Genomic DNA, 12,363 nt, shown 5'->3' on the forward strand with positions numbered 1-12,363 from the left:
GAAGTACAACAGCCTCAATTTGATCATCTTGGCTTCCAAGGGGAGTTCAGGCTTGATCTGTTCAAGGACTCATTTGCTTACCTTCCTGGCCCTCCACAGTATCCTCAGCACTCTTCTCCAGCACCACATCTCAAATGAGTTTTCTTTTTATTCACCTTCTTCACTTCCAGCTTTCACTGGTGATGGGAAATACAATGTTCACTTTAGTGCTTAGTTGTACGTGTATCTTTATGCTTTAAGATCTTTAAGATAGTTTTTTCATACTGCTGTTCCCATTCCTAGCCTTCTTCTGATTACTTGACTGCAGTCTCCACTCTGATCAGTGTTTGATCCAAGGTATGGGAAATCAATTTCCTCATTATCTAAGTTGAATTTATGTAGATCGTTCGTGGTCATTATTTTTATTTTCTTTATGTTCAGCAGTAAGCCTACCTTTGCACTTCTTTGCGTTTCCTTATTAACTGTTCTAAGTGCATGATATTTTCTGCTAGTATTACGGGGTCATCCTCATACCTTAGCTTGTTTATGTTCCTTCCTGCCATCTTCATTCCTCCTTCTTCTGTCTAAACCTGCTTTTCATATGCTGTTTTCAGCATACAAATTAAACAAATAGGGTGATGAAATGCAGCCTTGCCTGACTCCTTTTTCAATTGGGAACTATTCTGTTTCTCCACATTCTCTTCTGACAGTAGAGAAATGTGTACATAGGATAAGAGACTCTGACAGTAGTCTCTTATCCTATGTACACATTTCTCATCCCTTTGCACAGCAGCTTTGAAAGTTATTCTTGAAGCCCAGGTTTTCATTCCAAGCATGCGCTTGCGAAAGACACTGCATAGACTCAGAAGCTCTGCCACCTCTAAAAGCACCACATTCTTCCCTCTGCTACGCCAATGAAGCTGGATTTAACTCCTTTTGTTGTTAACTGCCCTTGAGTCGGCTTTAACTCATAGCAATAACAAGCAACTACATTTCTATACCACTTATCAGTGCACTTAAGCACTCCCTAAGCAGCTTACAAAGTGTAGGCTAATTGCCCCCAACAAGCTGTGAAATCGAAGGCTTTCACAGCCGGCATCCATATTTTTGTGGGTTTTTCGGGCTATGAGGCCATGTTCTGGAAGAGTTTATTCCTGACGTTTTGCCAGCAGCTGTGGCTGCCATCTTCAGAGAATGCTGGCATGGAAGAGAATGGGGTATATATACTGTTGGTTGAGAGGAAATCATTTTACATGTTAATCTGCATATTGTTCTGTTGTTGAATGGCAAGGCCTCAGGGTGTCTATTTAATTAATGATCCATTATCTGCTGGGAAACCACATCTGCTGGTGTTTTTGGTGCTGAAAAACACCAAAATTAAGAAGAAGAAAAACTATGACCAAAGTATGGCAGCCTCAGATTAGTCATCCTGGCTTCCAGGGAGAGTTCAGGCTTGATCTGTTCTAGAACAGTTAATTAATTAATTAATTAATTAATTAATTGACAGTTGAGGTTGTAGTGCTTTCACTCTTGGGTTAGGGCTCTGAGAGACCAAGGTTTGAATCCTTTGTCAGCTATGCAAACTCCGCTGGGTGTCTTTGGGGCAAGTCACACTCTCTCAGCCTCAGAGGATGGCAATGGCAACCTCCCCTCTGAAGAAACCTTACCAAGAAAACCCCATGCCTTAGGTTCATCATGAGTCAGAGGTGACTTGAAGGAACACAACAACAGCAACAACAACAACAAATTGTCATTTTACTATAATTACTATACATTATATATAATTTTACAATTATAAGAATACATAATGATAATTCAATATTATATAATGACAATATATTGACATTTTATTATAATTATATTATCTATATTTATAATTATATATATATATATATATATATATAATTCTGTATGATATGACAACATATTGTCATTTTATTATTACAATATTATCTATCTATCCATCTATCTATCTATCTATATAATTCTATATTATATGACAACATATTCTCATTATATACTTACTATGTTATTATATATATATATATATATATATAATATAGAATTATATAATATAGAATTATAATTATATATGACAACATATTGTCATTTTATTATAATTACTATGTTATACGTATATATATGAAATGTTATAATTATATATATATATAATATATATAATTATATATATCACATTATAATTACAGTATATATAATATATATAAATATTTATATAATATATATAAATATAATATATATATATATATATATATATATAATGTTTTATTATAATTATTTAAATAATTAAATATCAATGATATTTATATTTAAATAAATAAAAAAACATTTAGAATTTTTACAAAATATTCTAAAGACTCTTTCTATGACTGTTCTTTTCTAAAGAAGGAACTCTGCCAAGAAAGGGCCGCCATAAGTCTCACAACAATAAGAACTTCAAAAAAGGAATGCGATGCCCTTTTCCTGTTTCTCCTCAGGGAGGCCCCTGACCTTCCTTATACACGGCGGACTACAAATCCCAAGAGGCTCTGCGGCGCCCAGCCAATAAGGAAGTTGCCTTCGTGGTGCCTTCGGGCTTTGTAGTTCTCTCCGCCTCGGCAGATCGCGGCTGCTTGACCCGGCTGCGACATGGAGGACTACGAATCCCGCCAGGCTTTGCGCGAGGCGTCGCGGGCGCATAGGTTGTGCGTCGTCACCGTAACGGGCCCAGGTGGTCTGGCTGGGAATTCATGTGGAGGTCAGCGCTGCTGCTGGTGCCCGAGGTGAGTGGAGCCAGTCGTAAGGCGGCCTTCGGACTCTGGAAAGGCCCCGGATGTCTTTGCTTCTCCTCGGACCGAGTCTGTTTGTTGAGAAGCTGCAGAGAAAGAGTCGGAGACATTAGAGGAAGGGCTGAAGCGGGTGGAGGAGGAGGAAAAAGACATGGTGGGACTGGGTTCCTTTGCTCGAGACCTGGCTGGTGGAAGGGGGCAGGTTCCTCTATGTATGTGGGCTTTAATTAAGTAGATGTTAATTAATAATTAATAATAGCCTTTGTGGCTGAAGAGCAAGGTATAAATACTCTAAATAAATAAACTATGGAAATAAATAAATGTTAATTAAGAATAAAGAAGGGTCCTGGGAAAGAGGGGGGGGAAGGGTCCAACACGGGCCACTATGCCACTCTGGCTCTGAATGTTGCATTGGTCCAAAACACACTGCAGAAATCATCCACTTTGAGACCGCTTTAGCTGCCGTGGCTCAGTGCTAGGGAATCCTGGGAATTGTAGTTTACTGTGGCACCAGAGCTCTTTCTGACCAGGAAGGCTCAATGTCTCACAAAGCTACAGTTCCCAGGATTCCCCGGCAAGAGCAGTTAAAGCCGTCTCAAACTGGGTGATTTCTGCAGTGTGTTTTGGACCATAATTCATAATGAAGAAGGGTCCTGAGAGACATGTGGGCCTTGGAAGCGAAGGGGGGACAAGGAGGTGAAAAATGGTCCCCACATCCCCAGGTTTTGGAGTTAAAAAAGATGTTTTGCCTCCTGCCTCATCAGGGCGACCAGACATTCTCCTTATCCAGGATGGGTCCTACATTTCACCTTCTGTCCAGGAGGAATTCCAAAATGTCATCCATTTTGAGCATGACTAAGAAGCATGGGTTTATATGAGTGTTTTTACCTTTTATTTGGTCATGTTCTCTGCTTTTCCTGAAAGTTCTACATTTTGCGGTGCCTTGTCCTCCTTTGTGGTTACGGCACGTGGTCACGCTCTTCAGAGTCGTAGTCCAACACTCAAACCACAATGCCGAACACTCAGACCACAACGCCATGCTGAGCTCTAGCCATGATCCAAATGGAAGACCTAGAATGCCTTCCCCAGGAAATCTGTGAATTTCCTTCTTTCTCAGTTCTGGTTTGCTTTTGAAGACTTAACCAGACATTTGGTTATATGATGATGCTTAGTTTTAATGTCAGCCTTGTTTTCTTGTCCCTTTTGTTGTTTTCATTATACATGAAAGCTTTGCTCTCCCCCCTCCATACCCCAACACACGCTGCTTGTAAGCTGAGAGTACAATCTGTAGTTAGGAAACAATAATGTATATCAGCAGGCAGAAGATTGTACCTTAAATTGCAACAATAGTGCACTATTGTAGATGTTCACTCTGATGTAAATCCCACCACACTGAACAGAATTCACTCCTAGATTGGTATTTCTGGAAAGCAGATAGTTGTTTTAAGTTAGTTCCCACTGAGGGAAACTGTTTTAATGCCTCTAAATTTTAAAGTCATGGTACCTTTCTTTGTTTTGTGTGCAGGTGTGACACGGAAGAAGGCTTGAAGCTGACCTGATGGCTGCCAAGATCTTTGAGACTGTTGGTAAACTTGGCCTTGGCCTGGCACTTGCTGGTGGGGTTGTCAACTCTGCTCTTTATAATGGTGAGGAGGCCTTTTCTTACATGAAATGCTGTAACTGACTGCAGTTGATTTTAGTGATTTCCATTTGGCTAGAACTCATCAGTAGAGTATGAAAGACTGCTAGACAGGGCTAAGGTGCTGAAGAATAACTAATAAGATAAGAGCCTATGAATTCATTCTCTCTTAGGCTCAGTTTATGTATTAATAGTTTTGTAATATCTAGATTGAGCCATATTGTGAACAGAACCCACAGTTAAATTAAAAACCAGACACTGAAGAGAACCAATGGACTTTTCACAGAAGTAATGGAATGTGGAGACTCTCTCCACTCTAAAAGAGCCAAATAGGAGAGTTGTAGTCAACAACATTTGCAAGGCCACAAGATCCATACCCCTACTATGAGGGAACCCAGAATCAGAAGTTGGAAGAGTTAATTGCTAGACTGCAAATGGCCTTGCACTCCACATTGCATCATTTTCTTGCAGTTCCTATTGGTATTCATGAATAAACAATTGTCACTGTCCCTTCAAAGGACAAACTAGCAAGGCAGTGCTTATAAAAATACCAAGACCCCATAGGAGTAGGGACAATCTAAAATAGAATGTATGAATAAACCATGAGGTTCTAAGCCAAGAGAATCTCCATTTGAATTAGAGCAACTCCACTGAATTTGCTTAATACAATCTGGTGTGGGCGGAACTGGGGCCATACTGTGACTCAGTGGTGGAGCACATGATTTGCTTATGGCACGTTCCAGTTTCAGTCCCCCAGCATTTCTATCTGAATTAGGTGATGGGAAAGGAATATGCCTCTCTGGAAAGGTACTTCTATTTCAAATGGACACTAAAGGTAAGAAGTTTAAGGCAGTGTCCGACGTGTGCTTAGTGAGTACCTGATAATACAGTAGCCAGCACAGAGGTGGTACCTTTCTAGTTCTGCTCATAGGGAATTTTGTCATGGGTTGTCACAGGTTTGTCAATGTATTATATAAGTCCAAATTGATTTAACATGTGAGCATCATTGTTCAGTACTTATTGCTTTTCTTGTGCTTTCAATGTGATGTAGCTGAGTTTATGTTTGTTTGCTCTTCCTCTTCTCTAGTGGATGCAGGCCATAGGGCTGTCATCTTTGACAGATTCCGAGGTGTTCAGGACATAGTGGTGGGAGAAGGTACCCATTTTCTCATCCCTTGGGTCCAGAAGCCAATCATATTTGACTGCCGCTCTCGACCACGTAATGTTCCTGTAATCACTGGGAGTAAAGGTAATAAAATGATATATCCAGTTGGATTTTATCCTTAATACATAAAACAGTGTGAGTGGAAAGACGATCCAGATTTACTGATAGATCTCTCGGCTAGCTGCAATAGAGTAGCAAAGTTTTCAGCCTGTCAGCTATTAACTGTTTTTTGTTATTCTCTGTCTTCAAGACTTATGGTGACCCTAAGTCATATCATGGGGTTTTATTAGCAAGATTTGTTTTGAGGGGGTTTTTAGCAGCAACAAAATGAAACCTCCACTATCACCCTGATGTATACCAATGAAATAAATATCGTAGAACCTGGATTCCATCCAACATAGGCTGAATTCAAACCCACAGCCACTCCACTTAAGAACCCAGATCAATTGGTTCTCTCCAGATTTTTTCATTTCACCTATCAGTATAATTTATGCAGAAAGTATGGTCATTTTAAACCAGTGAGGTCAAATTAAACCAGAACTTTGACTTGTGCCAATTGTTTCAACACATGTTCAAAAAAATTATTTGAACAAGCCTTCCTTGCTTAGTCCAACCCAACATCTATTTATTTATTTACTGCCATCAATGTCCATGGACTTCAGAAGAATGTGTGTAGTGTTTTCTCTGTATTTATGTTTTGTGCATATTTTATTGATGTAGATAGCTTTGGAATTTTGTCAGTATGCAAGTATTGGCAAATAAATAAATAAGCTGGACTAAGAACCCCTTGCCAATCAATTACAAATAATTGTATCCAGATCCAAGTTTTCTCCACTCCTGGCATACAGGAGTCATTTTCAGGGTTCCACATAAGCATAATGGGATTCCAAAATGGGAAAACCATAAATAGCACATACATTTCCCAGAAAAAGGTATCCGCTCACTGTTCCAACAATGGTGGATGTGAACAAGCCAACATACAACAAAAGAAATGACATTGTGCCCTAAAATGTCCCAGAATGCATCTGGATTCCATTCCAAGCATGCAGAGATTCTTCAGCAGACAAATCTTCCTGGAAACACTTCAGTCAAAGCAAGACAAAACAAGCCCATTGGTATACGGAATTATTACTAAGGATGATTTTAAAAGAAAAACACCATTCTCTTTAGTGATGGTCTCCTAAACCTTGCTGGGACTGGGCAGATCCCAAACTGATATGCAGGAATGGAGAACCAATGGTCCTGCAGATGATACTGGAACTGGAGTTATTAACATCCCTCACCATTGGCTCTGTTCTCACGGAGGCTGATATGGAAGAGGCAGGATGTGGGGAAGATATGGGAGGGACTTTAGAAGAGGCCAGAACTGGGAACTTCTCACTTATAGACCCTCAGAAAACATGTGGAGTAGCCCCAGAATAACCCTTCCATTGCTGCCTAGAATTCTTGTTCTAATATTTTCCCTGTCTTTTTGGTAGATTTACAGAATGTGAACATCACATTGCGAATCTTGTTCAGGCCAGTGACTCTTCAGCTTCCCCGAATTTTTACCACTATTGGCGAAGACTATGATGAGCGAGTGTTGCCTTCCATTACAACAGAGATCCTGAAATCTGTAGTGGTAAGCCAAAAGTGATTATTGAGTGTGGTGCCCCATGGGATAGAATGGGAGAATCAGTAAACCCAGCTTCTTATTAGATTTAGGGATTTCCTATCTTGCAAAAGCCTCTGAGTAGGCCTGGATATAATTGGTAGGAGGGGGGAGCTAAATTTGAAAACTAAAATGGATCTCTAGTTTACTTCCTGATTTATTTTTTAAAAAGGGGTGTTCTGGCCTAAACCATCCCCAGGTAGGCCAAAAATAAGATGAAATTTCCCTCCCCATTCTTCAAAGGGATTCTGGGGCATTTGAGTGTAATTTTAAGCAGTTTTTAAAAACTGGTTGTGGTGCAGCCCTTTGTGGTCCTTTAGTGGGAAATACAATGTCATGTGCTATCCTGCCCCCCAATTGCTTTTTGAACTTCTTATTGTTTAAGGCTCGTTTTGATGCTGGTGAGTTAATCACCCAGAGAGAGCTAGTTTCACGTCAAGTAAGTGAAGACCTTACAGAAAGAGCAGCAACATTTGGACTCATCCTGGATGATGTTTCCTTGGTAAGAAACCACACTTTGCTAATAGAAAACAGAGTAGAGCCTAAATTAGAGGAGAAGAACCTATGGCATCTAGCTATTGATTACAATTTGTTTCATATTATATTGTAGTCTTTGTATTTTACCTAGTTTGTTTTATATTGTATAGTTTTGTATTGCATATGCAGTCTGCCTTTGCCATACCCAGGGGATCCGTTCTGGACCCCTCGGCGTAAGGCAAATTTCGTGTATGCTGGTGTTCCATTTATTTGAATAGCGGCCAGGAAGTCTTCAGTTTATAGTTTGACTTTCCTTCCCTTTCAGACACATCTGACGTTCGGGAAAGAGTTCACAGAAGCAGTAGAAATGAAGCAGGTAGCCCAGCAAGAGGCAGAAAGGGCCAGATTCATAGTGGAAAAGGTGAGTATTAATATGCTTGCTAGATGGCCTCGAGAGGCATTCACTTCTTGCCTGAGAGGTTTTCACTTTTTTCTCCATTTATTCCATGTTGCTCAGAATTCGTTGGTTTAGTGCACTTTTTGCCCACACTGTATAAAAGCTTAAGAGCCATTGGAACAATGAGACTGACTGACTCACAGAGCCTGGAAGAATTTTTTTTAACTACAATTCCCAGAATCCCCCAAACATTGTTGGTAGCTGTCATCCAAAAAAAGCCATTTTTCCAAGCTTATCCGTATCTTGTCTACCACCTTGTGTGCCAGATTTTGCCTCTGGAAAGCTCAAAAGCAGAATATGAGTATAAGGTGCCCTCCTTGGGTTTTCTAAGAGCTGGTATTTGGAAAAATAATGGCTGTGAAATGGAGGCAACATAAAGGCATTGTGATTAATAGCCATTCATAGCCTTATTCTTCATAAATATATCTAATCCCTTTCTAAAGACATCTAATCTAATCCTTCTTTATCATTTTTAGCTTTTTTAAAATTTAAACAAGCTGTGTTATAAAAGCTGGTAGCTTGTTTTGAATCCATCTCATCCAGGTGGGAATTTGAACATGGTCTCCCATATCCTGGGCATATTTTTTCATCTAAGCTTTAGCTTGTATCAGCATTATTAGTTACAATAGTGGATTGGAACTGTAAGGCCCACTTTCTGGTCCTCTCTGAGTCATGAGACTCCCTGGTTAACTTTGGGCCAGTCACGTATTCTCAGTCTGACTTTATCCCACAGGATTGTTGTGAGGATGAAGCATGGAGAAAAACAGATGTGTAGAGATTGCTCTAGAGGCAATATCCAAATATAACTTGATAGGTCTGTCCTCTGTGCCCCACTGTTAAAATACAATTCTGTGTTCTTCCACTGCCAGCCCCAGGGGGACTAGTAAAAAAAAAATTACAGATCAGTTACTTCTCTGAGTTTATTCACTAAACAGCCTTAACCTTTCCTCTGCATGGATAAGAGAAATTAAGAACATTCACACAAGCAGAATTCAGGGGGGTGGGTCGGGGGGCAGTCATACAGTTTGGAAGCCCTTTTGACTTGAAGCTAAATTCACCAAACATTGCTTTTGTAGAAAGTAAATAATGTAGGACTTTGGAATACAAGAGGTACAAAGAGAGTGGAAAAGCAGCTAGAATTGACTAGCAAGTAATATAGCAGAGCTAAGGAACAGGTGGCACCCCTGGTGTTGTTGAACGTCAGTTCCCATTAGCCCCTGCCAGTCTGACCTGTGGAGAGAGTACCAGCTATTTCATCAACATAAGGAGAGCTACATGTTCCCTAAATGTGCTCTAAAGGATGAGGAAGAGTGGGGACAGAAGTTACATGGAATCCAGCTGGATCCTCTATTCCTTGATCCTTTAAACCAGAGATAAACAAGGTCTAGGGGCCTATTTTCTGCCACTTCTTCCCCCCCCCCCCAAAAAAAAAAATAAGCTAGAAGTGGCCAGATGTCCATTTCTGGTTTCCTAAACCCTGCTTTTGCTGAGGGTTGTGGCAGTAGAAAGAGTGGGAGGTTGTCCCTCGTGAGGAAGAATTACTGCTCCTTGAGTTTTCTGGAAGAGGCAATTCTCCTTTTTGAGGGGTCTAAAATGGTGTTTTGGTTTGGAGGGTGTTTTCCATGACTGCTTTAAATGTACATGAGGCTTGTTACTCAGTGCCCCATAGATACTTCACTGTGCTCCACTGCCATTTAATTGTTTCATTTTTAATTTTCTTCAGTTTTTTAAAACGAATGTATTACACTGCAAAACCTCAGTGTCTCTTGAGCATGATCCTTGCACCCTTATTTTCTCATTTCTCCTCTTCTGGCTACAGTCTTGTCAGCAATCATTGCTGGAGTTTGCTGTTGGTGGAGTTAGGTGTCCTGTGGATGTGACTTAACTTTTTCCTGCTTACATTATTTGTCTCTTCCCTTCCACAGGCAGAGCAGCAGAAGAAAGCAGCTGTTATCTCAGCTGAGGGGGATTCAAAAGCAGCTGAGCTGATTGCCACTTCTCTGGCTACTGCAGGCGATGGCCTCATTGAACTACGCAAACTTGAGGCAGCTGAAGACATTGCTTATCAGCTCTCGAGGTCCCGCAACATCACCTATCTACCCTCAGGACAGTCAGTGTTGCTTCAGCTACCCCAATGAGCATCCTCTCTTTCGCCAGGCCTATCTTTTTCTACAGTTCCCTTGAAAATAAGAGATTCTAGCCAAAAATAATCACTGAGGTTTCCCCATTTGGGGTTAAACATACAAGAAATTGAAATGGATTGAAATTCCTTAATAAAGGCAATCACGCTTCCTTTTCTTCCCCTAGAACATTATTTTTTGTTGATCAGTATGCAGACCAAAAGCTGTAAAAGACTAGGGAGTTGCATGCTTTTGTTCTGGCTAATTTAACTTAAAAAGAACCTCTGGATGAAACTTTAATTTTTACAAGATCGTACCATATTACTTCATTTTAGACTAATGAAGATCCATATGGTCAGCATTAACCCAGCTTTGTTTTGAAAAAAGAAAGAAGCTGTCCTTTTTTCAACCCTTTCTTTGCTGTCAAATCCAATGCCATGCAGAGGTTTATCAGTATGAGAAACTATCTCCACCAAATTTCCACCCCTGCAGTAATGCAGATGTTGATCTGCAATAGGACATGATGGTTTTTGAAGACAGAATGTTTCTATATGGAGCTAAACCATACGTAAATCTCTGTATTTCTGTCCTCCTCTGTGACTATAGCTGAGGTTACCTGTCCTCAAACAGAGAAAAGACTGCTCTTTTAAACAGCAGGTCTCTGTTTCACATTCTCATCCCAAGAGGGGTATGACAGGTTTCTTCCACTGATCAGCTGGTGTTAACAGCATTAACTAGTGGGATCTTTCAGTTACTTCAAAAGAAGTTCACTTAGCAATGGCACTGCAAGAAGATGAGATTGTATTAACCAACCTTTAACAAATGAACAAATAAAATTGTCCCTTCTTACCAGTGTGATTTGCATTTGATTTAGCAAGAGCTATGAGTGGGGAAGTCTTGGGTTCAAATGTTGATTCTTCCTTTAATTCACTGTGATCTTAAGCAAGCCATCCAAAACAGCTGCTGCCCCCACATGCCATATTGAAGGGAGAAGGTGGTTAAAGTGAGATTGGGATGACAACTCTTAGAATCTACCAGCCAGTGATCACAATTTAAAACTGGCCAATTGTCTTTCACATAGTGCAATAAATTAACTCTACATATTTTATTACCCTTCAGTATCATAAATATCACATAAAGGCCATCATTAACAATTATATTGCACTGTTTCTGAGCCATTTGTTGCCATCCCAAATTACATTACTGGAAAATAAGCTCCATTCAATACATTAGGGACTAAGCACATGTGCATATAAGAACACACAATAAGGCAACGTCTTCCAGTCCCCAGAAGCCACCCTTTTGAGAAATTCATCCAGCATGTCTATCTCAGTTTGTTAGCCTGATAGCAGACTGTCTCACTTTCATACTTAACTGAGTCACTTAAGGAAGTCATAATAGTCTCAAGGATGGGATAAAAAGTATAGAGGGTGTATCTAAATTTTTGGTGCGCAGGGTTTGCCTTTTGACAGAGGGCCAAGTCTAATGCTTGATGTGTGGCTGGATGGACATATCTTGCCTTTCAAAACAAAATTCTGGAGCAGTTCAAAAGAATAAACAAGGAAGTATGACAAAGGAATGTGAAGTATATGTACACTGCCCCGTCCATGATTGTGCTCATGCAAAAATTGTAGACTTTCTAGATTATTTTTTACAGAAGATTGTTTTTTCTGAGTGAATGCCAAGAAGTCCCAATTTTGCAATCACAATACATTACCCACCTATTGTGGATCGGCAGTAGTTCTGTTTCCAGGAGTAGAATTAATATGCTAGCAATAGATGGATAAGAGCAAAGAAATGGTAATACAGGTAGAATCTCATCACACAAGAGATGATCTTCGATCATTTTTGCAGACATTTTTATCCTTTATAGTATAAATACATAGTGTACATTTTATACCATACAGCCCATATTGTTTCAATAATCTGTACCTGTGATGGAGAACTGGTAGGCCACAACATGTTCTGAACTACACTTCTCACAGTCTCTAACCATCAGCCATGCTTTCTGTGATGGAAGTTGAAAGGACAAGTTTCACGCAGTTTCTTGGCTCAGAAGAAACGGGGGGAGGGGGGCAGGAACTGTCCA

At 40.1% G+C, this 12,363-nt stretch overlaps 1 protein-coding gene across 3 annotated transcripts; it reads left to right on the forward strand.

Annotated features, from left to right (window-relative positions):
- The first annotated feature begins 2,674 nt into the window (after positions 1-2,674).
- PHB1 (prohibitin 1) lies at positions 2,675-11,123 on the forward strand. 3 transcript variants are annotated; one of them, XM_089531690.1, is made up of 7 exons: positions 2,675-2,759; positions 4,291-4,411; positions 5,492-5,653; positions 7,048-7,190; positions 7,606-7,722; positions 8,023-8,118; positions 10,080-11,123. In XM_089531690.1, exons 2-7 carry the CDS (start codon positions 4,324-4,326, stop codon positions 10,290-10,292), a joined length of 819 nt encoding a protein of 272 aa, XP_089387816.1. In that variant the 5' UTR covers positions 2,675-2,759; positions 4,291-4,323; the 3' UTR covers positions 10,293-11,123. The 3 variants fall into 3 exon arrangements, with proteins under 3 accessions (XP_089387816.1, XP_089387818.1, XP_089387817.1); XM_089531691.1 differs by lacking the exon at positions 2,675-2,759 and adding an exon at positions 2,769-2,919; XM_089531692.1 differs by lacking the exon at positions 7,606-7,722.
- The last annotated feature ends 1,240 nt before the right edge of the window (positions 11,124-12,363 follow it).

Source organism: Sceloporus occidentalis, unplaced genomic scaffold (genome assembly GCF_023333645.1).
Source record: "Sceloporus occidentalis isolate IW3139 unplaced genomic scaffold, rSceOcc1.0.p SCAF_7, whole genome shotgun sequence".
NCBI lineage: Eukaryota > Metazoa > Chordata > Lepidosauria > Squamata > Phrynosomatidae > Sceloporus > Sceloporus occidentalis.

Excerpts from the sequence above, each read along its gene's own strand:
- PHB1 (XM_089531690.1), top strand. The coding sequence starts at position 4,324 with ATGGCTGCCAAGATCTTTGAGACTGTTGGTAAACTTGGCCTTGGCCTG. Across the intron at positions 5,654-7,047 it reads TGTAATCACTGGGAGTAAAG|ATTTACAGAATGTGAACATC; the intron begins GTAATAAAATGA and ends TCTTTTTGGTAG. Across the intron at positions 7,191-7,605 it reads AGATCCTGAAATCTGTAGTG|GCTCGTTTTGATGCTGGTGA; the intron begins GTAAGCCAAAAG and ends TTATTGTTTAAG.